The sequence below is a fragment of the Zootoca vivipara genome, chromosome 9 (assembly GCF_963506605.1).
Source record: "Zootoca vivipara chromosome 9, rZooViv1.1, whole genome shotgun sequence".
NCBI classification, from domain to species: domain Eukaryota; kingdom Metazoa; phylum Chordata; class Lepidosauria; order Squamata; family Lacertidae; genus Zootoca; species Zootoca vivipara.
In genome coordinates, this window is record NC_083284.1 from 61,296,192 (window position 1) to 61,323,673 (window position 27,482).

Consider the following 27,482-nt stretch of genomic DNA (forward strand, 5'->3'; position numbering starts at 1 on the left):
TGAGTTTACTCCCTTGGTAAAGGGTGCAGGATTCCAGCAGCCTCAGCAGCCCCTCCCGCACTGATGGCATTTACACACGGAACCTGCCTGTGTGTGTTTAAGTGTAGTTGGAGCAGCCTGACTACGGGGTAATAGTCAGGGCTTTTCTTTAAGGTGAGCGCCATTGCCATTCTAAGAGAACGAAAGAGGTGTTCATGATGAGTTCCAGCACTTCCTTTCCCAGAAAAATAGCAGAATACAAACTGTATGGTTGTGGTGTGGATGCATCTTCTCAATTGCTCTTGAGCTAGAACATTATGAGAAAGTAAATCAGATTAGTAAACAAGAATAGTATTAGTTACAGGTAGGTAGCCGTGTTGGTCTGGCGTAGTTGAAACAAAATTTTTTAAATTTTTTTCCCCTTCGAGTAGCACCTTAGAGACCAACTAAGTTTGTCATTGGTATGAGCTTTCATGTGCATGCACACTATTCTTCAGAATAGTATTGTTTATTAAATTTGTATACTGCCCAGTGCCCTTCAGCCAATGATTGCAGGGGCTGTTCACAAGAAAGACACAAAATGAGAATACAAAGTACATAATAAAACAAAAACGAACCAATAACCCGCCCCCCTGCCCCCTGCCCCAAACACATTTGAGTGTGTTAACCAGCCTGGTTGAAGAGAAAGGTTTATCCTCCATGACTCTGGAGAAACTGGTTTTGGGTAGAGGCTCTGATGCCTCAGCCTTGAAGAACTTTACCCCCTCCGAATGATGATGGGAGTGGGTACAAGTAATGGAATTGAGGCGAGGCTCACACCACTTCTGCAAGGAGCTTCGCCATACCAGGAACGCGGGCTAGCGAGGAGTTCCCTCGCCGGCCAACTCGCCGTTTTGCATCACTGGCGAGGACTGGCGAGGAGGAGGACGGGGATGTGGAAGAAGCGAGAGGCGCTTGGGAGGTCCCCGCGCTCTGCCCTCCACGTCCGCCCCGGGGCTGCGATTGGCCGGCGAGGGAGAGGCGGCGAGAAAGTGCTCCGTCTTCCAAGCGGAAAGGGGGCGGGCTGGCTGGCGTTGGAAGCGGAGAGAGCTTTCTGCGTTTGGCACGGTTGCGAGAGCCGTGCGTAGGGGATGCGATTGTGGCGCAGGGCGCCTTTGGAGAAAGTGCCATGGGGGAGAAAGCGGCGCCCCTCCGAAGCGCGTGCCGCGAAGGTCAGTCGTTGCCGTGCGGGGTAACCCCTCCCCCCAAAAAATCGCATCCCACCCCACATCCCCTTGTTGATGCCTGATTTCCACATCGAGAGGCGGAAGGGGGGAATGAACACCCGAGGATATTCTGCTCCAACCAGGGGAAGTTCTTTCTTTTGATTTGTTGTTGTTGTTTAGTCGTTTAGTCGTGTCCGACTCTTCGTGACCCCATGGACCATAGCACGCCAGGCACTCCTGTCTTGCACTGCCTCCCGCAGTTTGGTCAAACTCATGTTCGTAGCTTCGAGAACACTGTCCAACCATCTTGTCCTCTGTCGTCCCCTTCTCCTAGTGCCCTCAATCTTTCCCAACATCAGGGTCTTTTCCAAGGATTCTTCTCTTCTCATGAGGTGGCCAAAGTATTGGAGCCTCAGCTTCACGATCCGTCCTTCCAGGGAGCACTCAGGGCTGATTTCCTTAAGAATGGATAGGTTTGATCTTCTTGCAGTCCATGGGACTCTCAAGAGTCTCCTCCAGCACCATAATTCAAAAGCATCAATTCTTCGGCGATCAGCCTTCTTTATGGTCCAACTCTCACTTCCATACATCACTACTGGGAAAACCATAGCTTTAACTATACGGACCTTTGTCGGCAAGGTGATGTCTCTGCTTTTTAAGATGCTGTCTAGGTTTGTCATTGCTTTTCTCCCAAGAAGCAGGCGTCTTTTAATTTCGTGACTGCTGTCACCATCTGCAGTGATCAAGGAGCCCAAGAAAGTAAAATCTCTCACTGCCTCCATTTCTTCCCCTTCTATTTGCCAGGAGGTGATGGGACCAGTGGCCATGATCTTGGTTTTTTTGATGTTGAGCTTCAGACCATATTTTGCGCTCTCCTCTTTCACCCTCATTAAAAGGTTCTTTAATTCCTCCTCACTTTCTGCCATCAAGGTTGTGTCATCTGCATATCTGAGGTTGTTGATATTTCTTCCGGCAATCTTAATTCCGGCTTGGGATTCATCTAGTCCAGCCTTTCGCATGATGAATTCTGCATATAAGTTAAATAAGCAGGGAGACAATATACAACCTTGTCGTACTCCTTTCCCAATTTTGAACCAATCAGTTGTTCCATATCCAGTTCTAACTGTAGCTTCTTGTCCCACATAGAGATTTCTCAGGAGACAGATGAGGTGATCAGGCACTCCCATTTCTTTAAGAACTTGCCATAGTTTGCTGTGGTCGACACAGTCAAAGGCTTTTGCATAGTCAATGAAGCAGAAGTAGACGTTTTTCTGGAACTCTCTAGCTTTCTCCATAATCCAGCGCATGTTTGCTATTTGGTCTCTGGTTCCTCTGCCCTTTCGAAATCCAGCTTGCACTTCTGGGAGTTCTCGGTCCACATACTGCCTAAGCCTGCCTTGTAGAATTTTAAGCATAACCTTGCTAGCGTGTGAAATGAGCGCAATTGTGCGGTAGTTGGAGCATTCTTTGGCACTGCCCTTCTTTGGAATTGGGATGTAGACTGATCTTCTCCAATCCTCTGGCCATTGCTGAGTTTTCCAAACTTGCTGGCATATTGGGTGTAGCACCTTAACAGCATCATCTTTTAAAATTTTAAACAGTTCAGCTGGAATATCATCACTTCCACTGGCCTTGTTATTAGCAATGCTTTCTAAGGCCCATTTGACTTCACTCTCCAAGATGTCTGGCTCAAGGTCAGCAACCACACTACCTGAGGTGTACGAGACCTCCATATCTTTCTGGTATAATTCCTCTGTGTATTCTTGCCACCTCTTCTTGATGTCTTCTGCTTCTGTTAGGTCGAAGCCCTAATTCTGCGAGTTGCTCAAGGTTTTGGAGGCAGCATGGTCTCTTGGCCCCGAAACCGTGGGGGCCATGCACCGAAATTTGTGGGTGCCTGACACCTTCATGGGGAGTTTTTGGGTGCTCAGGGCCCCAGAGAGTTGGTATCCATGGTCTCTGCGCCTGCTCCTCCGAGGCATTCGCTTTCTCAAAATCCCCTTCTTTCTGCCTGCCTAGAGCGGCCAACGTTTCTTGCAGAGCTCAACTGCAGTGTTTGAAACTCCCGTGGTTCTAGACGCATTTAGCGACCTGGAATTTCATCGGCGCCAGCAGTTTCTGAGCTCTGGGTGCAGTGCTGCGCCTAAAGATATCAGATTAAAACAGCAGAGTGGAAGGAAAGGAGGACCTTTTTTTGCCTACCCACTTCCAGCTACTCTCTGAAGATTGGAGAAGAGACCCTCTTAAGAATATTAGGGGGGTGGGCAGGGGAAGGACTAGCCCATGTGAAAAATGAACATTATATTTTAGCTGCAGTTGATTCATTGTTCAGCTTTGTATTCTGGTTATTTAAAAAGTGTGCCTAGACATTCCGTTGTGGTGCCCATAACCTAGGTTTAAGGTGTTAGCTCCTAGCTTTCATCTCTCAGTTTCTAAAACGGCTTGGCTGGGAGCAGAAATGCAACAGGTTAAACTTCGCTCTGGTGTGTGGTGCAGGGATGGGAAAGCTGGCCCTGTTGAATGGGTGTCTCCATAAAAAGGGTCGAGGGCAGCATTATAGATTATTTGTTGTATTTACACAGTGCACCGCTCTTTATAATTTTTGTGGGGGGAAATCAAAGAGCAGCTTGCAAGTGCTATACAGTAATAATATGAAATGCATGAGCCCAGCCACTAATAAAGCAATACAGTACCCTTAAAATTTGAAGAAAGCACCTCTGTTTCAACTGCAGTGAAATAATTAATGCCGAAGATTGTATGGATAGCCATATTTCAGCTGTATTATACTGTATTGTTTTGTGCCACTCCAGCCTCTGAGCAGTGTGAGATTTCAGGGTTTCTGGCCACATATCCAGGCAGAGGCAAATTAGGGGAGTGCGACCAGTTTGGCTGCACAGCTATTATTTAGAATGAAGCGTGAGAGGCAGCGGGGTGCCCAGTTTTGGCACGGTGCGCCACTGAAATTGGAGACCCCAAGGTCCTCCACTGACTCAGGGTTTGTGTTTCCTTAGGGATGAGGCAGCAGAGGCAGCAGTGTCTTTATGATAGATGGTTTATTTACACTTATGGTAGAAAGGCCCTGCAAGAGTAGGTAACGAATAAAAATGTAGTTCCATGAGTGTGCGATTATAGTAAAAAGGATGAAATAGGATAATGAGAGGATGGAAGTGGTTTTGCTCAATACACTGTGCAGTCAAACCTTAGATTTTGAATGTCTCGGCTGCCGAACCAGGGCCGGATTTAGGTTTGATGAAGCCCTAAGCTCCTGAAGGTAATGGGGCCCTTTATATGTCCAGCTGTCCTTTGTCAACAACAAATTGTTGCTGTTTTTTGTGTTGAATATATGCTATATGGTAATTTATGGACCATTTGCACATAACAAAATATGTGTTTTATCAAAGTAATTGTTGAACTGAAATACATTCCATGCAGAATGTAGGCACCGTATATATAGAAATGAGCAAACCAGTGATATTTTAGGGAGCAGGTTACCAGGCGGGGCCCATTACTTACATCATGGGAGCCTACACAACACAAAACACTGTTGCTGTATGTAGGTTTTATTTTATTTGTTTTTAATCTTATATTTTGGAAATGAACATCCAGATTTTTTTCCTTAATTTTTTTTTTGGGGGGCCCCCAAGAGAGTGGGGCCCTAAGCTATAGCTTGTTTAACTTATACGTAAATCCGGCATTGTGCTGAACCTTTTGGAAGCCTGGAAGCCGAACACCGAAAACCCGGAAGTGAATGCTTCCGTTTTCAAACACGCCTCAGAAGTCGAACTGACTTCTGGAACATATTACGTTCAAAAACGGAGGTTCCTCTGTATAGGAAACTGCACAGGGGAAATGGTATAATATGATGTAATTTATTACCAGGTGGAAAGGTACTGCCCTTTGATATTTATATCAGCAATATAATGGATGTAGTTCACGTGCTAACTTTCAGAATTGCTTGATTACCTAGTGAAAGGTTTGCCACTTGTTAAATTACCTTTTATTCTTACCTTGTCAGGGAAGCATCCATTGAAAGCATGATAGCAGGTCACATGATGGGTGTTGTCAATTGAACTGAACACATGAACATCTCTATAAAGCACTGGCAGAACCAGTTTGGAGCTAATGGCTTCTTCCACTGTGGGGCACAGCACTCAAGTGATGTGAAAACGGTGTGTGATTTCTGCCTGAGACAGAAAGCAGAGGTTGGATAGTCATCAGCCATGGATGCTTACTTGAGATTCCTGCATTGCAAGGGGTTGGACTCTCTAACCCACGGGGTCCTTTCCTTTACAATTCTGTGATTCTATAACTGCAGTTGTTCCACAAAAAAGCTCATGTGAATAGCTTATAAGCCCTCGATTTAAAGCCCCACAGAATGTATATTTGAAGCGGTGTTGCTCTGTTGATTCTATGAGAGCAGTGTGTTTCGTAGGAAGTGAGGTGGCAAATGTCTGGCACCGAAAGCAAGATGTCTCATTGAAATGAAAATCTGATCTGACTCAATCTGACTGGGCGCACACACACACACACACAGTTATTTTCTGTTGAAACTGAGAGTAGTCATCAAAGCAATTTAAACAATGCAGCCCTTCGGTCAGTGAAACTGCAGCATTCTGAAATATGTAAACACTGCGAGTCATTGTCCCGGTGTTTGCTTCCTACTCCTCCCTTCATCTCCCTCCTCTTGTATACATATTAAAAGTTAGCTGCCAGTCATGTAATTTGGTTGATAATTATCTCAGTTTGCGTGGATGTTTTCCCACCCATTAGGCCTACTCCATTTCCCAAAAGTGCTTTGCAGGTCCTCACTGCAGTCTGTCCATTAATCTCTGAGGTTCTAGGTAGCAGGTAGTTCAACTTGCAGACTGCCTTGAATGGAACTTGATGGGCTGCAGTTTTGTCTCTCGGTTTTTGGCGGGAACGTGAGATGGAGATGCTCATGTGGAAAATCTTTATCTGCCCTTTTAGTTTTGAGAGGATAATAGCACACTACAGTACTTTATTTGAAGTACCGGTACCAGTATTTATTTCCATTAAGAAGGGAAGGAGTACATAACCCTTGCTATCCTCGTCTGCTATTTACCCTTTCTGAGGAAAATCTGATGTTAAAGCCAACTTGCTGCCAGTGACCCATTTGCAATATCAGAACAGGCCATGTACTGTATAATATTAAGCCCCATTTTGAAAGCACCAAAACACTGCTGTCGTTTTGCCAGGTATCATTTTCTTTTTTTACACAACAATTGAAGTCTGCTATTGCGACGAGTGTAATTCGGGTTTTATATCAAATTTTAGTGTGGGGGAAGAAAATTATTATTTGCGCTGTCCTTGGTTTCTGTCACACAGTAAATTAGACTTATGTTGAATTCCTAGCTGAAATATCTGCTCGAATAAAAACCTTGTCATACCACTTCCAGAAGATGAATTCAGTGCGTTTTCTGACTTCAGTGGCATTTTAATATTAAAACTTCCATATCTTCACAATACAAGATATTCAAGGATTCAAATCTATAGCAATAATATAAAAGCTTAACTTATTTAATTACAGTATTTGTGAGAAAAGAGAGTAACCAAAGACATAACAAAGACATTTAAACAAAAACAACACACAAAAAAACATTAAGCTGCTACCCAGCTGATCTCCACTTAATACTTTCCATTTATGTATTCATTTCAAAAGAACATTGAGAGACCACTGGTCTAATAGGATTTTGCTACTGTTTCCAGCAACAACCAATATTCCTGTGTGTGTGTTTGTGTGTGTGTTACTCCAGACTACAGTTCCTTTTTTGAGATGCAATATTTTGCCCTGCAGATATATGTAAATGTGTATTTGACTTCTGAATGGTAAATATCTTTACCTCAGAAATGATGAATAAATAGCACTTTAGACCTCGGGCATTGAGGGGACCTGTGCATGTGATGAAGCAACCTTGCTTCAGAAATGAGATATATTCAAAGGAATATCATGTGGAGAAATATTACTGAGGAGGCTTCTTGCGGTGACATTAGTATGTATTTAGTATTTGAGTGCCTTTGTCCATCTACCCGTGTTCCTTGACTCGTGCTGTTCACCTCCTAGCAGTTGAGAGAAGGAAGGAACGGGATTCCAGACTCCTCTTTAAAGAGGAGCAATAACTTCATTATTTAACTGTTTGGGACAACTATTAAGGTAGAGCCTGCTTCTCCTCTTTTAAGGGGACCTCTCTCTCCACAACCAAGAATGTGCACTGTAAGTTGTGGTGATATCCCCCCGCCGCCGCCAATGTGTTTTTCATCCCCTCATTGTGCCAAGAATTGCATCGCTAGACGTAGGTAGCATTTGAATTTTTCAAATGCTTGAATGAGCAGCACTGTGGTCTGCAATCTCCTCTAGCTGTTAAACCCCCACCCAGACGTCGTTCTGTTGCCCATCTGTAACCAAAACCATTTGCTTAAAAAAGGAAGAAAGAGGGAATCTGCTTTACGCTCAAGTCCTTGCTGAAATGAAGGGACTATCTGTCTCCTGCTGCCTCCCATTCCCCACCCCACCCCCGGTACTTGGATGACAGGGGATCATGATGAAAGGTTCATGAATGAATGACTTTCTTCCGTGGAATGTATATTCATGAGGGGCCCACCCACCCGGTGCCAATTAACTTTTCCCCTCCAGACTAAGTAAAGCCCATATTGTTGTCGTTTAGTCGTGTCCGACTCTTTGTGACCCAATGGACCATAGCATGCCAGGCGCTCCTGTCTTCCACTGCCTCCCGCAGCTTGGTCAAACTCATGTTCGTACCTTCGAGAACACTGTCCAACCATCTCGTCCTCTGTCGTCCCCTTCTCCTTCTGCCTTCCATCTTTCCCAACATCAGGGTCTTTTCCAGGGAGTCTTCTCTTCTCATGAGGTGGCCAAAGTATTGGAGCCTCAGCTTCAGGATCTGTCCTTCCAGTGAGCACTCAGGGCTGATTTCCTTCAGAATGGATAGGTTTGATCTTCTTGCAGTCCATGGGACTCTCAAGAGTCTCCTCCAGCACCATAGTTCAAAAGCGTCAATTCTTCGGCGACCAGCCTTCTTTATGGTCCAGCTCTCACTTCCATACATCACTACTGGGAAAACCATAGCTTTAACTATACGGACCCATATTAGTTTGCATGGAATTCAACTAATGCGAGATTTGGCAACGGAACCAATGTCTGAAAGTAACCTAGGACTGCTGATTATTTAGCTCCCTGTTTAGTGTTATGCATCTCTTCCTACACTATTCAGACACAAATTCTGCCTTCAGCTATTTCCCTTCTTACGCCTCCCCCTCCCAGCTGACATGGTGCTGCCTGTCACCATCACTCTGCTGCATGCTAGAGACCCTGGGAACCTGCTGCCAGTCAGAGTACGTGACACAGGATGAGATGGGCGAGTGGTCCGAATCAGCATGTGGCCCTGTTTTATATTCCTGTGCATTCTAAAGAAGACTCTTAGAAGTAAAATATTCTCTTTCGGCGAGGAGAGATCTGTTAGGAAAATATGTTCATATTGATTATTTTATTTATTAAGGTATTTTATCTACCATCCATAATATTTATCCCAGGGCTGTTTATGTATTCCCCGGTGTTAATTCCAGGGATGGCTTTACTGGGTCAGGTTTTTGTTTTTTGTGAGAAACTACATGCGTACTGTTGTTTTCGTTTATAGAAATATATAGGTTGAGCAGATGCAGGCTGGCAGTTGTCCATACGATGCTATCTATCTCAGTGCATCACTTTGGTATTCTAGAAGCTGCTCCTGAAAACAAGGAATCTCTCATCAATCTTCTCCCCTCATCTTTAAACTTAGAACTGTTTTACTTGGTTGTCGGGCCAAATTCAAAATTGGGAAAACTTTCCTCGTTTTGTTCCTTTGCTCCAAGACAAGTGGGATATAAAGACAAATTCCAGAGGCTTGATGTAGTTATGGCCTTCTTATGCATCGTTAAGTATCGCATTATTCTTTGCTTTCATTTTTAATGGATGTTTTCAGTGATTATTATTTGCTTCCTGCCTGTTGCAAGCTGGGCGGCTCAACGTAGTACTAAGCTCTATGAAAACCTGGAGCGGGGGCAAGAGTTTTCGTTTGTTACAGACGTGGATAGTTGCTTTTAGTCTTTTGTGTGTGTGGATTTGATGTGCTTCAGTCATATATATACCGTACTTTTCTTCTTTTCCCAGGTGACGTGTTTCCTTTGGTCTGCCCCAACTCTCATCATGCCTGGTGTCAAGTTCTCAATGTTACAAAGCTAGAAGCTTCTTTCTTTGCCTATTCCGGCAGATATGCCAATGAAACCGAGCTGAGTGTTTCTGTGCCCACAAGAAGCAAATACAGCTTGTATGTAGGTGTCGCCTTGGCTATAGGCTCAAGTATCTTTGTTGGTTCCAGGTTTATATTGAAAAAGAAGGGCCTTTTGCAGTTGGCTGAAAAGGGGTTCACTAGAGCAGGTAAGAAATACTTATTCTTTTATACAAGGCTTTTTAAAAAGCCGGAATTCACCGGAACTCAGTTCTAGCACCTCTCAGGTGGGTGCCATTGCCATTATCAGAACAAGGGAGGTGTTTGTGGTGAGTTATCACACCTCTTTTTCTAGAAAAAAATAGCACTGTGCTTTATAACATTCAAAGTTGTAACCAACCTCTCTTAAATGTTCAAAAGCTCAAGTCCAAAAGCATGGCTTGTATTTCTGAAATGTGTATTTGAAACTGTCATAATATAATTATAATAATTTAATATTTATACCCTGCCCATCTGGCTGGGTTTCCCCAACCACTCTGGGCAGCTTCCAACAAAAGATTAAAAATACATTAAAACACCAGTCATTAAAAACTTCCCTAAACAGGGCTGCCTTCAGGTGTCTTCTAAACGTCAGATAGTTGTTAATTTCTTTGACATCTGATGGGAGGGCGTTCCCTAGGGCAGGCGCCACTACCGAGAAGGCCCTTAACCTCACCATAACCTCACCTCTCACAGTGGGGAACCGCCAAAAGGCCCTCAGCGCTGGACCTCAATCTCTGGGCTGAACGATGTGGTTGGAGACACTCCTTCAGGTATACTAGGCTGAGGCCGTTTAGGGCTTTAAAGGTCAGCACCAACACTTTGAATTGTGCTTGGAAACGTACTGGGAGCCAATGTAGGTCTTTCAAAACCAGTGTTATGTGGTCTCGGCGGCTGCTCCCAGTCACCAGTCTAGCTGCTGCATTCTGGATTAGTTGTAGTTTCTGGGTCACCTTCAAAGGTACCCCTGTGTAGAGCACACTGCAGTAGTCCAAGCAGTCATAGTTGGAGTGCTGTGAAGAGTAGATAACAACTTATGTGTTACCTGAAAGAGCATCTCCACCCCCATTGTTCAGCCCGGACACTGAGATCCAATACTAAGGGCCTTCTGGCGGTTCCCTCACTGCGAGAAGCAAAGCTACAGGTAACCAGGCAGAGGGCCTTCTTGGTAGTTGCACCCGCCCTGTGGAACACCCTCCCATCAGAGGTCAGAGAGATAAACAACTACCTGACATTTAGAAAATACCTAAAGGCAGCCCTGTTTAGGGAAGTTTTTAATCTGTGATATTTTAATGTATTTTGGTATTTCTTGGAAGCCGCCCAGAGTGGCGGGGGAAACCCAGCCAGATGGGCGGGGTATAAATAATAAATAATAATGAATTTGTGAGCAGTTTGTTTTGGGAGCTTGCAATATTGACTCACTTTTCAGCTAAATAAGTTCTTGACGCGGCATGAAAATAATACAAAATGTAAATCTTTGTTCCTGTTAACCCGTGTTTCCCCTTTTTTAAGACACCGTCTTATAACTTTTTTCCCTCAAAAAAACACACAGTGGCTTATTTTCAGGGGGTGTCTTTTTTTAAAAAAAGTGCTGGTACAACTGGGACCCACTGGCTCAGGACGCTCGGTGCTCTCTTCTGCGCGCTGCTGGGCGCGTTGTTGGTGCTGCCAGTTCCGAGCGCCTGCAGGGTGGGGGTGGCAGTGCTTTAAACCCCCAACCCTGTAGAAAGCAATGGAAGTTATGGACCGTAACAATCCTTAAGAGGCGCAGGTCTTAAAAAACCCCTGGTATCACCCTTGAAGCACAGCCTTCCAAAATCAGGGGGGAAGAGGTCTGTTTAGACAAAGGAAAGGATCGGGGGTGATTCTGCGCCCTGGGACCCACAGAACTACTTTTAAAATCCCAACCTGGGGGGGGGGTCAAATAGTGAAGCCCCATAGCCCTGTAGCAACAGAAGGCACATTCTGAAGCACCCGAGCTGTTCGGTTCCATAAAAAACCCAGGAATTGCAAAATTAACAACAATAATGGGGGGGGGCACTCTATCCAAAGAGTTAAGAAGGAATGGGAAAGTGTTGAGTTATATATGGAAAAATATGGAAAGGAAAGTTAGTTAAAGATAAAAAATAAATAATTATCTCAAGGGAAAAAATAACATCATAAAGGGTAATAATATTAAATATAAAATAGACAACACAACAGAAAAAGCAAGTATATGACTAAATGAGATCGCACAGGAGTGAGGGAAGTGGGGAGAGAGGGAGGGGGTAAGGAATGGAAGGAGGCAATGGTTGAAGGAGGGTATAGGGGGATGAATTAAAGGAAAATTAAGACTGAGAAGCGCATGGTTTTTGTTTTTTAAAGATGCAAAGGCTTGCAATCAGCCAAAGTATAGAGCCCAACTTCCAGGAGACTGCGATCTACTTGCGGATTTATAAACTGGAGGTGATCTACCCCCGTTTTATTGGTGTTCAGGTCAGAGTTGTTTTTAGAGAGAGGAAATATCCCATTTTTGAGGTTAAAGTAAAAGTTCCTGACCTTTTTTTTATAATGAGGAAATGCTGCTAAAACTCCGTTCTTCATTCCACGAAGGGGAGAGGGGGCGGGGCCGGGTGCTCAAAGACAAAAGAAATGGAAAAGGAGATAGCGATCAACTGCAGCCTCCTGGGGATCGACCAGCCTCGCATTCATGCAGCCGCCAGGAGAGGCAGGGGCTGCAGCCGAGTACTGCTTCACAAACAAACGGGGGAAAGTGCTTAGAACCCAGAGAATCTAGCTGAAAAACACGAAGCAGCAACAGCAATTGCACACACACCATCCCAAGCCAGCACAGTAACCAAGTGCCAAAAGCAAGGAAGGACTCAGCAAACACTGCTGCGGCCGGCGTTGCTGCTGCTGACTCGGGGAGCTCAGTGCTCTCTTCCGCACAGCGCCTATCACTATGGCTTATTTTCGGGGTACGGTTTATATTTCTCAAATGCTTAGAAATGCTGCTATGGCTTATTTTATGACTACGCCTTAAAAAGGGGGAAACACGGTATTACTACTTTTCAATGTTGGCATTGTAATGTAATGACTGCACATTAAAATAACTTCCCTAGACTTTCGATTGTTTTTCCATCCAGCTTTTCTCTTTGGCACTGCCAGGTAGAGTAATTGAGTAGGTTTGCTTGGATAAGAGAGCACTTTTAAAAAATATAAAAACAAGCTAGAAGGTATACCTCAAATATTTTATGGCTTTTCCTTCATTCTTTTCATTGAAAATAGTGCCTTTCTCTCTCTTTTAAGGACAGGGTGGGTACTCTTACCTGAAGGAATGGCTGTGGTGGGCAGGGCTGCTTTCAAGTGAGTATTAAAGAGCTTCTCTATTTGTATACAGGCAACTCCACACACTGCCAAATGGCAGTTTTTCTAATAGGAACACACTGGTGTTTAAAGCTTATGTGCATATACTTGTTTGGAAACCATGACTGTGCACACACCATACATTTAAGGTAGTTTAAAAGCACACTTCCTGGAAGATGTAGCTTCAGGATGCTGGGAATTGTAGCTCCGTGAGGGTTAAGCTACAGCTCCCAGGATTCCTTGCTGGAGCGGGGGGCTGGGGTGATGTGTTTAAAATGTATGGTGTTTCCTTAGCCCATGATTTGGCTAGGTTTCTCAGATGGTGCAGCAGACAGCCTCACTTAAGATGGGTGCTGGGTAAGATGGCCACTACTATAGTTGTGTTATTAGAGAAATCTTTCTCTGTTGTTCCCACAGCAGATGTCTTCCATAAATACCTCTGGCAGCATTCATGTCTCCCAGCAGTAAGGTGATAGGGAACCTGTGACCTCTTAATCCTCACCCTGAAGATCTAAGCAAGGATGAGGGACTCTTAGAACAGAACAATAACTTCATTTTTTTACATTCAATGAGATTATAGTTTAGGGGCTACTTCTGAAAGGCACAACACTTTTATTTCCAACAAACGCTCTTTGCACATATATTTAAGATCTTTCTCAACTGATTGATTGATTAATTGAATTTATATACCACCCTACACGCGGAGGTCTCAGGGCGGTTCACAGAAAAGATCACAATATACGAATTCAAGATAAAAACAATAACCCAATAACTGCCCCCCCCCAAAAGAGCCGCATTTTAAAAGGTTATAGGATGTCGTTCAGGTCAACCAAAGGCCTGGTTAAAAAGGCACGTTTTTGCCTGGCGCCTAAAGGTGTATAATGAAGGCGCCAGGCGAGCTTCCCTGGGGAGAGCATTCCACAGACAGGGAGCCACTGCAGGGAAGACCCGTTCTCGTGTTGCCACCCTCCACACCTCTCTAGGAGGAGGCACATGAAGAAGGGCCTCAGAAGATGATCTCAGGGTGCAGGTAGGTTCATATGGAAAGAGGCGGTTCCTGAAGTATTGAGGTCCTGAGCAGCAATACTTCATGCTTCAAAGTTGTCACTGGATGGATAAGTTGGATGGATAGGTTGGAACCATTGGCATACATTTACAACAAGGTTCTTGCAACTGTTGGGAAATCTCAGTTGCCTGGCTAACAGCAGTTCCTTTTGCAGTGGGAATAGGGGAAGCAGCGAACTTTGCCGCCTATGCCTTTGCACCAGCCACTTTGGTCACCCCTTTGGGTGCACTGAGTGTTCTCATAAGGTCAGTACAAATTTATTTTGCTCATAGCAACATCCAGTACACTCTGTTAAGCACTCTGAAGTCAGTCATTTGACTGGGCCGAAAGCGAGTTAGCAAGTTGCCAGCTTTTCCACTCTTGTTTTATTGTGGATATTTCTACCACGTCCTCCAGGCAAGTTCTTGGGGCGCCTTGCCCCCAAAGCAACAAAAATAAGAGCAGCCTCTCTGAACCAGAGCAGAAGTCTATTTAGGCATTCTTTCAAAATAGAAAAAGAATGATTATAGTGTACAGGTATGTACTAAAAGCAGCATGATGAAAATATTAAATTGTAACAAGTTTAAAAAAGGCTTTTGCCTAGCATAAAAATTACATTGGCAGGCACCAATGGTTTAATTGGCCCGCAGGTGTCCATCTGGGGAAGGCCTATGTGGTGGCAGTGGTTTTACAGTCTGAATCTGATACAGCTGAGAGCAGCTTCCTTTTTACATTTCATACGTAAAATACATGATACAATATTTCTTCTGAGAAGAGCATATTGTCAACTGCTTAAAAATCAGCTGAAAGAAATGGAAATATCCCCATGTTTTCTGCAGAACCAGGTGCCTTTCTTCATAATGTGACATTGTACCACATATGGCATTAAATTCCACATTAAGCCCAGTGGCATCAAGCTTTTGATTTCACTAGGTGATATTTGAAATACTGTGCCTCGGAAACAGTGAGTTGATGAACAAATTATGGGTGCTTATCCAGCTGAGATGATGACTTGCCTTTTAGGAGAGCTAGTGTACACCTGCACCTGTCCAACCCTTTCTGTGCTGTAGAAGAGGTGCATGTGATGCAGGCGTGAAAAAAACACATCCTTTGTATAGTCTTCCCCCCCCCCCCTTTCTTTAAACGGAAAGGAACATAGATTGAAGAGATTCATAAATATAAAGCAGGACCCATTCTTATGGGTCAGGGAAAGTCTGGGCAAAAAAAAGTCTTCATAAGACATCAGGTGCAGCTGATGGTTGCTAGCTCATATATGGCAGAGGGAATGGCATTCCACAGAATCGGCAAGAGCAGGAAATGCCCATTTTCAGGTCACTGCCCTACAATATTCTTTAGGGTGTGGTGCCACAGATATGTACACACACGAACTAGCCTTATCTTACTTTGCAAATATGCATTGTATTTTCCTTTGTTCTTATTCATTGTGGTTGTTCTGAACTTCGGGTTTTTTTTATTTGCCGTATTTATAGCTTCGACATTCGAGATATTGTTATATGCTATATTTAAGGTGGTTTTTCTTTTTGTTTAAATCCAAATAGTGCAATATTATCTTCCTATTTTTTGAATGAAGAGCTCAATATTCATGGGAAGGTTGAGCATTTTGTGTTGAGCATTTTGGGGTCCACTGTGATGGTGATTCATGCACCTGAAGAGGAACAGGTTACATCATTGGATGAAATGGAGATAAAGCTAAAAGACCCAGGTATGTCATTCAGATGATTGGCTTGGGACAAGTAAATGCAATGTTACCTTGCTGAAGTTTCTGCTTTACTGCAGAACCAGCTCATTCATAGGGTTGGTGTTTTGTGGACTGTGCATAGTGTACTCTACAATACATAGACCCCCATTGCCATGTTACATCCAATATAGGATGTTAGATGGGGCTGGACGCTAGACTGGCAACCCCACTAGGTGGATGCATCCTGTCTCCCCATTGCTCCCAGGCTCTTTGCAATTGTGATATGTGAATGTTCAGATCGGGCACTGGTATCACGCGACACTGTGCTTTCAGCCTCTCTGCTGCTAGTACCAAACAATAAAAGCAGGGGAAAGTAAACATTGGGTGGGGCCCATACTCTGTTCTTCAATGCAGACAGGTCCAGGGGTGTGTTAGGCAGTCAAGCTTGACATTACTGTGTACTCTGCCCGCTTAATTGCTTGAGCAAATATCTTTGCACTTTTGCCCTGAGGGAATTGGGGGGTGGAGGCACACAGTGGCTTTCTTTCGCTTCTGAGGCAATGTTGGTCATGCGAAGCACCCTTATACCAAAGCAATTTGGCCCATTAAAAGCTGTACTGTTTATTGTGGCTCCGCCAGAGCGCTTTCCCAGCTCTCATCATGCCTAAGGTTCTTTTGGACCCAGAATTTTTGGGTGCAAAGTGCATTCCTGGTTGCTGAGCTTTCTCTTAAACTTCCCTTGGCCGAGAAACTTTGATTCATGAAGAGATCCATCGTGCATTTGCTATTTGCATAGAACAGCAGAGAGGAACCTCCAGCCCTTGGGCCTGTGAGGCCACGTCAGCTAGGCCTACCTTTTACATCATGTCGCAGGTAAAGACATGGCCTTCTGCCAGAAGTGGTGTTTGCTGCCACTGCCTGTCAGCCGATCGTTGACACTTGCAAAGCTCTACGTCTTTGCCTGTGCGGGCAAACAAAAATGCTTCATCTGACTTCATGGTGATGAAAAGTGGGTGACTGTCCCCACCTGACAAAATGGCCAAGGGAAATGGTAATCAGCTTTCTTCTTAATGTACAATTGCATAGAATGCAGTGTGGCGCTGCTTAGAGAAAGGTGGCTTCTTCTGCAGCAATGGCCCTGCTTGCAGAACTGAATTTAGGTTTTTGCAAAAGCAAGCAGAGTTCCATAGAGTCTTGGAAGGTGAAACATATTTGGCTCTGATCTAGAGCCCGATGAGTGCATACAACTCCCACTGCAGGAGTGTTACGCTTGCACTCCTCTGTACACAAGAGCCCTTTCCTTGGTCTGCAGAGGATAATGGAGAGGTTTTAAATGTATACATGGAACTATATTTCCATGTGGGGAAGTGGGAGGAGCTATGCTGTCTTTAATTCGTGATTTTCATGCTGGCTTGAATCCAGAGCTAAAACGAATCACTTGTGGAAGAGGAGGAAGCAATGATGTTCCATCAACATCGCTTTCTATGCTGTTTGAAAAGGTCTCCCAGACTTATGGAGATTTTTGAGTGCTGCTGGGGGAATAAGCAGAATTGGCCCTCCCAACCCCCTCACCGTGAATAGCAATATTTCCTTTGCTCATGGATATCTGGAGGTGACCAGATTGTGATTTTATGAATTGCTTCTTCACACACATTAATTATATTCCTTTCTCTTTCTCTCAAACAGTGTTTGTTGCATTTGCCACTATCGTAATTGTGATCTCGCTGGTCCTCATTTTTGGTGTTGCTCCAAGGCTCGGCCAGAGCAATATACTGGTGTACATTTCCATTTGTTCAGTAATTGGTGTGTTCTCAGTCTCCTCTGTCAAGGGTCTGGGCATTGCTATTAAAGACATGCTTTATCAGAAGCCCGTCTTCCGACATCCATTGGTTTATATTTTGGCAGCTGTTTTGGTGGTGTCTATCAGTACTCAGATTAACTACCTCAATAAATCACTGGATGTGTTTCATACATCTCTAGTGACACCCATTCATTATGTGTGCTTCACAACCATGGTGGTGATATGCTCTGTCATCCTCTTCAAGGAATGGAATAGCATGGAGCTTGGCGATATCATTGGGACCTTGAGTGGCTTCTTCACCATAATTATAGGCATCTTCTTCCTGCATGCTTTTAAAAACGTCAGCACCACCTGGATCCAGTTGACATCTTCTGTTAAAAAGGAGCCAATCTTGCCTCTCCATGGTTATGAGGCTCATCATACTTTATTGGAGAATATGGAAGCTCCAGCCTTGACCTGTGATGAGGATGACATTCTGTTCAGTCGAGGAAATGAACAAAGGGGTGGCCACCACTAAGTTATCTTTGGAAAACGTATACCAAAGCACCTCTGAGTGGTACCTGGAAGGACAGAAAGTGGTTGTGATGGTGTCCTCAATGATCAGAAATGGAAATAATGATGTTTTTGTGCGCGCACTTCCCATCTTTGGCAGCAAATGAACTTCAGTGACAGTTGTGGTGCTCTTGGTAAAGAGAACTGAATTGTATACATAACATATTTTCATAGATAGCACTTTATGGTTTCATTGCATTGGGGGGGGGGAGAATAGTGGTTTTCTTGGCCAACTTGCTGCTGTGTGTAAGAATCATGACTTCCCTGAATGTTGTCACCTAAGCATAGTGGAAATTTATTATTCACAGTTTTTCAGCAAATGTCCAAAAGGGGAGGAAAGTATCTTCTAGTTTTCAAAATTCTTGCAAAGAACTGTATGTTGGGGAAAGAGGTCTCTCATATGCCAGTTAGCATAGCACTGAATGAACTGGTACGGAAGCATATTTTCACTTACTGACACCGTCAAAGCTTGAATTTGTTCTCAAATGAAGGAGGCAGTAAAAGGGATGAGGAATCAGTTACACATTACTGGAGAACAGACATGATAACCTTTTTAGTAGTTTCAGGAAAAACCTCAGACTACATTCCTACCTGAGCACTAATTCCATCTTGTAATATGTATGATCATTTTCTACAAAGTGTTCCAACTAAAGGTGACTAAAGATAACGTAAGTTATCTGGAAATGAGTTCTTTACAGTCAGAGCAGATGCCGTAGATTAAAATTTATTTATTTATTGTAAGGTACGGCATTTGTCCGCGTTAGAATTTTTTATTTTTTAAAAAGGTTTAAGTAAAAAAAAAATCAGATGAGGAAATACCTTATTCATTCACACTCTTATTTACCTAGTGTTAACATCTTTTTTTAAAAGAGCAAACATTATATTTTGAAATGTTTATCAGAGAAGCGTACTTTTATGTGCAGGGGAGTCTTTAATGTCATTCAGGATTTTTTGTGTGTACAAACATTTTGACTTGATACATTTGAATAAAACTTATTTTTAAGATGTTAACTTTCTGATATAAAGATTTTAAGTTTGGTACTATGATGATGTCCAAACAGGGGTGGGTGGGTGGTTAATATTGTTTCAATAAAATGTGCTTGTGCCCACTTCTTCTTTTTTTAATGAGAGAGAGAGAGAGAGAGAGAGAGGAAGTGTTTTGGGGAATTTGTGTTGGTTCCTGCAGGAACCTTTAGCAATGGGAATGATGAGTAGAGAGGTGGGGGGTCTGGTTCCATATGACCTGGCATACGGTAGCTGTTTTTGAATGAAGCAAATAAACAGATATGGGAATATTTTTCATAAAACAATAAAGAAGCCTTTCCTTGTGTACAAAAACCTGAACTGAATTTTTTTTGGAGAAGGCTTATCTTGACAATTCTTTTTTTCACAAATTAACATGGAAAGTACATAAAAAACCGATTTGCTGCCGTGATATCACTCTTACGAAGACAGCTTTTGCATGGTTTCGTGCTGAATCGGAAAACAGTAATTGGATTTTCCGTGAACTGCCATTTGTTCTGATTTAGTGCTTAAAAGCGGGTTTTCCAGGGGGGGAAGGGCGGGGCAAAGACAAAGCTGCCTGCATCTGTGCCTAGAAAGCATGAGACAAGCAGAAAGCTTCTCGGACCCATCCTTTCTATGCATGGGACAAGCAGAAGTTGGGACGAGCTCTATGCTGCAAGTTTGCAGGTTTTGGAAAAAGTTGGTAGTGGATAGCATTCAGCTTCCTGAGAATATGTATTTTAAGGATAGCTGCTTTCTAGCTGTGCTAGAGATACGCTTGAAAGTTTGCGTAGACAGAGATTTCAGAAGCCAGCAACATAGCTGAAAAAATGGGGGAGGGGAGACTTGTCTCACCTCTTCCCATGACTAGAATTTTTCTAAGGTAATAACAGTGGTTCCTCTGTTGTCGAATGTAATCTGTTCCGGAAGACTGGAAGTGCAGTGGGTGGTTGGCAAATTCAATTGAGAAAATTGAGGAACGTGCCTCGGAAGTGTTCACTTCCGGGTTTTCGGCGTTTGGGTTCCGAAACGTTTGGCTTCGGAGACACTCGAAAACCGAGTACCACTGTATTATGTAAAATAGCAATTATTCCAATGTCATCTGCTTGAATTTATGCAGGTAATTCTGCTATCCTTGGGGATGTAATTTGGATAGTATGGAGCCCATGGTTACAAGGAGTCATAATTTGATGTAATCGCTGTCAGGAGGCCTACCTTTTTGAGTTATAGTTTCTCTCCTGCATCTAAGGTGGCTTGGGTGTCTAGTAGAATGTTGCAGAAGACTTGAATGTCCCACTGTGCAGCACAGCAGACCAGAGCAGCAAAACATCTTGGGGGAATCCTAATGCAAGAGTGTTAAAATTAATTCCAGACAAGTCTGGAAATAAAAATCAGTGGCACAGCCTTTATCAAGATTTCAAACAATATGCATATTATTTAATAGACACATTTTTGGTACAATATTTTATGAGGGTTGTGAAGAGCATTTTATCAACTGCAGCACACTGACCAATAACTCTTCAATTTGTAATAACGCTGAAACTTTACTCTTCTTTTTTTTTATAATCTATTTTTATTAATTTTCCAATTAAAACACAATTATATCACATCCATTATTCCAAATTATACAAATCCATATCAATTAAACCGAATATTATGCCAAATCATATAAAATTTTGGAGTTCCCATGCTTCAAAAATTGGGGTTTTCTCGCAACTGTCTACTGCCGTCTTTGTTCTAAAGTCCAAATAGTCACTCATAATCCATGATAATCTCGATCTTTCCCCTGCAGTCACTGAAATGTTTTCTTCTTTCATCCAATTTTTCCACCGCTGCTGAAATAAGCATCAAACGAGATTTCCCATATATTCATTCTCCTGTGTGAGTTTTAATCAGTCTGGCCTCCCCATAAATCCTCTTTATCTGGAGTGCTTTCCTCTTGCGTCGGTCCTTCAACACAAAACAGCGCCATCTTAAAAAGCTCAGATCACTTTCGTTTTCTTCTCAACGTTTTTTTTACAAACGATCATAGTAAAATTTACAGCTTTTCCGGGCATAGGCACAGCTGTCACATTATGTACAGACTCTTAATAAATTTATAGCTCTCCTTGCCCTATAGCTGAACTTAACTTCAGATCGCTGTTCAAATTCCAAGTACGTCACACCTCATAAATCCAAACGCTTCCAGCCGCACTCCGATTGTCCAGTTGGAGGGGGGGCCCTCTCTTCAACAATTTTACAGCTTCTAACCATATAATATCAATAGTTTTATAAAGTCCAACTCACACAGTTAAGTTCCATTTCTCATTTGTTCCAAACAAACAGGACATCACGTCCGGGAAGGTATGAAATAACTCGTAGAGTGTATGGGAAAAAATTAAAAAGACTCACTTCCCTTCTCGTGGCGTCCCAATCAATCTTTCTTGCCGATGATATACTCCCTCACTCCTCACGCTCAGCAGCGAAAATTCCTTGGCAATAAACAGAGCTTCTGCCCTTCCTTTTGAAGCGCGTCCATGAATTTAAGCCCAATTATCTTCTTTAATCATGGAGATCCCGCCACACAGGTAGGCGTCTGGGGAGTTCCGATCCTCCATAAGTGCTTTCAGCCCAGGCCCCCCCACCCCTTGAACAGTCGGGGTGGGTTTAGGGGCATCTGCGGGCCTGCGGCCCCTCTCCGTAACCCCCGGAGAGGTGGGGAGGTTGCCATTTACTCCCCTAGCAACCGCCAAATTCCTCATGAAGGTCGGAGGGATGGAAAAAGGGTCAGCCATTCCTGCGAGCGGAAGCGGAACTCGAAACTTTACTCTTTCAACTCTTGGCGATGTGTTCAACTACATGTGCAACATAAAAAGAATTCAACAAGTTGTGCTTTGCAAAACTCTCAAGAAAACCTAAAGTCCCATTCATATAAATACATGTGTGCAGTGTATATATTTACAGGATGTGAACTATATATATATATATATATATATATATATAAATATGAATGCTGTCAAAGTCCCCCCCCCCAGCAGGTTTTCTTCTTTATTTAATACATTTTCCTAATCCATAGGCTCAGGGTGAATTGCAGCAGCTTGTCATCCACTAGAACTTCTAAAAAAAATTAATCCCACCCTTCCTCTAAGAAACTCGAGATTCTCTTGTCCTCTCTCCCTTTGGCCTCTCAACAACCCTGTGAGGTAGGTTAGGTTGAAAGATAGCAATTGGCCCACAATCCCCATAAGTGTTTCATTGGTGAAGAGGGATTTGGAATCCAGCACTCTGTCCAGTAGCAGTATCATAGGACTAGCCTCTGGTCTGCCTCTATAGTTATTTTGTAGAAAAAGTCCAGGAGAGAAGATTAAAAGAACACTGTCCTTCATTTGAGGTGGAACAGCTGAGAGGTGTTGCAGTGCCAACTATGAAAGGAAGCAAAACAAAAGAGCACTGCAAGATCATGAGCTAACGGCAATATTTATAGCTTTGGTGAGCCAATGTGGCACTGCATTTTCAGGAAAGCCTTGGAAACATTGCTGCTGAAGAATCTAGTCCTTGCCACTCCTCAACATTTGGTTGACAGAAGTGGGAAGAGACTTTATAAAATCCAGTTACTGCTCTGCAATTTAGGGCTCAAAGTGTGGTTCCATCCTGTTTCTTCCCCCAGCCAAGAACCATGATTTCCACCTCATCAGTGTCTACTCCACAGACTGTTTAAATGGCTGAGCAAACTATGGCTATCTTGGTAAAACACTTCCTTTTAAGCAGAAGGAAACACTGCACTGTTGTCCTGTCTCTGTATGTGGCCCTTTGAAGCAACATCTAGGAGCATTTCTTTTCATGATGCTGTCTCTACTGTGAACAACTTTGTTCCTCTCATGCCTTTTCAGGAAGCATCTTCTGCTATGGTATCAATCATCTGCAGCAAATCCTGAAATGTAGGGCGTCCCTCTGGTTTCTAGAAATTAATAGATAGTATTATTGTTGTGAGCTGCCAATTCTTTAACTCTGATTAAAACAATATTTTTATTAACACAACAACAAAACAGCAGGTAAAAGCTAATAATACAGTAGTAGAGAGGATTGCTCCACCGCTACCACCTTTCCATTAATTCACCTGGTGTACTGCTCAGATAATTGGGGGGGGGGGGCACAATTGCAAATGAATAAAATAATTGTTTTTAAAATAACATTAGAGACCATCCAACCCAAGTTACAGAGGGAAAATGAATGAGTAAAAAGTATGGGGATTTTTATTTTATTTTTAGAACAGAGTGAAGCAAATAATTTCTCATTCTTCACTGCAATTACTAAATCATATAGGTCATCCTCCAACTGAGCTCAGAATTTAGGAGTATCAGTATGAATTTGCTAACAATGATAAAGGTTTTATTTTGTTAGAGGGTAACCTTTTGCATGTATGTGATGTAAGCAATTCTACTTGATTCCTAAAACCATTTTTTGAAGGTGCAACGTTCTATAAGAAGGCCAGTCACTTCTTGGTGTCACGGGTTCTCTAATTACTTCCCCCTTTCTATTTTTTTTTTGATGGCATTTCTCTCACCTGTGCCTCCAAAGTGATTCCATCAAGTAGCGGTTGGTCATTCTTACAATTCAGGAACCATGCAAATTCCACTCAAAAGGCTTGTCCACACTGGAGCATGATGCCCTCCCTGTTTCACTGTTTTACCTTTCCCCCAGTAAATGCAGGGTTCTTTGATCCTTGCCCCTTTGGACTTTCCAATGATTGGGGGGGAAATAGCATTTAAAGAGGGGAAGGTCTGAGAAAACCATGAGATGCCACTACATTAATGGGGAGACAAGTCAGTGCAAATCCAGTTTGCTCCAGTACAGAAACCCTGGGTCTGTACTAGATTTATACTTTCAAATTATATAGAATCAGGATTTTGGAGTTGGAAGGGATCCCGAGGGTCATCTAGTCCAACCCCCAGCAATGCAGGAATCTTTTTACCCAATGTGGGGCTCAAACCCACAACCCTGAGATTAAGAGTTTCATGCTTTTACTGATTGAGCTATCCTGCCTTCTTTTTTTGCTTTGTTCTTTTTAGCCTTGATTGTTCTCTGCCTTCATAGTTAAGTATAAAGCATTCCTGTATTGTATATCAGGGATCACATGGAGATGTACAACTAAAATATAAGGTACTGTACCTCATGCCAGCACAGCAACATCACATCATAAATATTCTTAGATGCTAACTTTGGCCGAAATAGACGGTGTCCTTGGCTAATCATAGTCACTACTTCATAGTTTGTGTTTGTCTCAAAGGGCATTTTGCCTTCAGTAAATACTTCCCACATGAGAACACCTGAAAAATTAAGAGACACAAAAAGACTGTTGGCTGATTACCAGAGAGATGTTATTTAAACTAGAACATGCATGATGTATCTGTAATGGCAAATATGTTAATAGAAAATAATTCCTAAAAACAGGTAGGTAGCCGTGTTGGTCTGAGTCGAAGCAAAAAAAAAAAATTCCTTCAGTAGCACCTTAAAGACCAACTAAGTTTATATTTTGGTATGAGCTTTCGTGTGCATGCACACTTCTTCAGATACATCTTCAGATACATCTTCAGATACATGCACACGAAAGCTCATACCAAAATATAAACTTAGTTGGTCTTTAAGGTGCTACTGAAGGAATTTTTTTAAAAAATTCCTAAAAAGTTACTTATTGTTCCTTATGCCTGCTGGTCCCAAGTCTTCTAAGATAATTTAGAATTGACACTGGAACAGTAAGACTGAGAATAAGCCATTTGGAGAAAAATTAGTTGGACTGAAGAGATTATGTGTGAGGGACAGGGGATATCGCGAAGTCCCTCCCCTCCTGAGTTCCAGCCCATCCCCGAGCGCAGGGGAAAGCAGGGAGAGTTCCGACTCAAGTGGGGAAGCAGGAAGTGGTGTCCGAGGCTCAGGCAGGGTAGCGGAGCCATCGTCCCAGGTGGGACAGGAAGGGGGAAGCAAGGGGGGCAGACCTATCCCCCCAACTCCGGAATTGCGCAGAAAACGTAGGGGGAAGAGGCTGGGTCTCCCCAAGTTGTTATGTTGGAGAAAAACGCGCCAAACGCCATTCGGAGGTTCTGACTCAAGCGGATAAGATGTGTCTCTGTAAATAGTACTGCCTTTAGCACTGTAAATACGCAGCACCAATAAAATGATAAAATGCAGAGCCGTGTGGAGTCGTTACTCTGAAGTAGCCCACCCAGGCCACTGTGACAGCAACCTCCGAATCTTTTTTGGGGCTACTTTGGAGTTGCCGGGATGAGCGCGCCAGAAGCAGAGAAATGGCGGCAGATCGCGGAGAAAGCCCAGTAGGACCTGCAGCAACTGGCGTTGCAGGCACAGGGAGAATTAAAGATGGCTAAGCAAGAAACGGAGAAGGTCAAGGAGGACAGGCAGAACCTTGCTGAACAGGTGAGAGCGCTACAGGAGAAAGAGCAGCAGTTAAGGGCGGTGGCGGTAGACCTCCAGAACAAGTTGGATGCAGAGAAAAACAAGGGAGGAGGGGGGCCCCAACTCCAAGTGCTGCCAGGAAGGAGAGCGGGGACCCTAGTAAGCAAGTTCAACGGAGATCCGAGGGAGTATCATGGCTTTGAGACTGAGATCTTGTATGCCCTCGAACTGCACCATGATGAATTCCCTGATGATGCGCACAGGGTAGCGTTTATAGTGGAACACCTTACCGGGGCAGCCAGGGAGTGGCTTAGACCGTTAATAGCGGCAAAAAATCCTTGCATGAAGAATGTCAAACTGTTTCTAGAAGCTTTAAAAGTAATGTATTCGAGTGATAGCCATCTGGACCATACCAAAGAGGAACTGCATAATTTGCGCCAGGGAAAAATGACAGTTCGCGAATATTGGTCTAAATTCACCATGCTGGTGCACAGACTGGGGTGGGATCTTCACACGCCTCCGATGGAAGCTGCGTTCTATTTGGGGTTGCATGAGGACGTCAAGGATGAGCTCTCGAGAGGTCCAAAGCCCAATAATATGGATGAGCTTAGCAAAGCGGCTCTGGCGGTGGGGGTGAGACAGGAACCCCGGTGGAACGACAAGCAGGCAACGCGCGCAAAGCGGGCTTGGTTCCCACGGTCGCAGGAGAGGCCACTCCTCCAGCAGCCCTCCCAGGCCACGCCTGGGGCCAGCACAGACCAGGAACCCATGCAAATTGATAGCGCGTGCGTGCGCGGGGGCTTTTCAAACCCCAGCGGCGCCAAGACGCAAGGAGGGAAGGGGCGGAAACTGCTTTCTCTGCAACTCCCCTCAGGATCTCGTCAGAGACTGCCCACATCGCAGGGAGTGGTAAGGAAAGGCGGGAACGGTTGTACCCTCCCCCACTGACGCAGCACCACAGCAGGGAAACGAGACAGCCTGGCTGCAGGAGACAAGGGGCAGCAGCCAGGCGCAATCGGCAGACAACAGCCCCAGCCCACCCACCCGCACAGCGAGGAGCAGCACCAGCCCACCCCCCCCCCCAGAGCAGGGGTGGTTCTAGAAGTGACGCTAACGCTCCCTAATGGGTATCCCCTGACGGTCTTAGCTTTAATCGACTCGGGGGCTTCGGCGAACTTCTTTTCGAGAAACTTTGCAGAAGCGCACCAGATCCAACTTCTGCAGCTGGATTTTCCCCTGCACGTCTCCACCATTGACGGCAGGGAGTTGCTGGGAGGGGCCATCACCCACCAGACACCCCCCCATGAGAATGACGGTGGGACGCCACTCAGAGACACTGGCATTCAACGTCACCACCATCTCAGACCCCCCCCATCGTCTTGGGCATGAGCTGGCTGGCGCGCCATGACCCCTCCATCAGTTGGCACCAGAGATGCATTACGTTTGGATCGGACTTTTGTCTGGAACATTGCATGCAGCACCAACCAGGGGAGGGGCCACCGATAGCCACGGTGGCCACCATGCACGTCAAGGGGGGTGAGGCGATACCCAAACCGTACTGGGACCTGCAGGAGGTCTTCAGCGAAGCGGAATCTGACCACCTACCTCCCCACAGGTCCTTTGACTGCCAGATCAACCTGGTGCCAGGGGCCACACTACCCCCAGCCAAGCTGTACTCCATGTCAGATCAGGAACTAGAGGATCTGCGGGCGTTCATAGACAAGAACCTCAAGAGGGGGTTCATCAGAGAAAGCAAGGCAGCAGGGGGCAGCCCGGTCTTCTGGGTGGACAAGAAAGACACGCAACAGCGCTGCCTGGTGGTTGATTTCAGACGGCTCAACAGCATGACGGAACCGGTGGCTTTCCCAATGTCCAGAGTGGACGATCTGCTGACAGCGGCACGCAGGGGCAAGATCTTCACCAAGCTCGACCTGAGGGGGGCGTACAACTTGATCAGGATCCGGGAAGGCGATGAGTGGAAGACCACGATGTTCACGCCGCTGGGCTCTTTTGAATATCTGGTGATGCCCTTCGGTTTGCAAGGGGGCTCCGCATGCTTCCAGGCCTTCATGCACCACGTCCTGGGGTCCCTCCTCTTCAAGAACTGCTTGGTCTTTCTAGATGACATCCTTATTTACTCCAATGACCCAGTGCAACATGTGAAGGATGTCAGGGAGGT

The 27,482-nt window shown here is 44.3% G+C and overlaps 2 protein-coding genes across 5 annotated transcripts in view; one reads left to right on the forward strand and one right to left on the reverse strand.

Annotated features, from left to right (window-relative positions):
* Positions 1 to 1,049: 1,049 nt before the first annotated feature.
* Positions 1,050 to 18,955, forward strand: NIPAL1 (NIPA like domain containing 1). The gene is made up of 6 exons (XM_035111954.2): positions 1,050 to 1,190; positions 9,370 to 9,636; positions 12,755 to 12,811; positions 14,032 to 14,122; positions 15,416 to 15,579; positions 17,242 to 18,955. The coding sequence occupies exons 1-6, from the start codon at positions 1,148 to 1,150 to the stop codon at positions 17,871 to 17,873; spliced, it is 1,254 nt and encodes a 417-aa protein (XP_034967845.2). The 5' UTR covers positions 1,050 to 1,147; the 3' UTR covers positions 17,874 to 18,955.
* Positions 18,956 to 19,454: 499 nt separating this feature from the next.
* Positions 19,455 to 27,482, reverse strand: part of TEC (tec protein tyrosine kinase) — a 77,904-nt gene continuing 69,876 nt past the window's right edge. For all 4 annotated transcript variants that reach the window (XM_060278885.1, XM_060278886.1, XM_060278884.1 and 1 more), the window contains exons 17-18: positions 24,062 to 24,219; positions 19,455 to 22,850 (exon numbers count right to left, since the gene is read on the reverse strand). In XM_060278885.1, the coding sequence (XP_060134868.1) occupies positions 22,779 to 22,850; positions 24,062 to 24,219 (230 nt within the window). In that variant the 3' untranslated portion in view covers positions 19,455 to 22,778. The remainder of the gene's footprint in view (positions 22,851 to 24,061; positions 24,220 to 27,482) is intronic.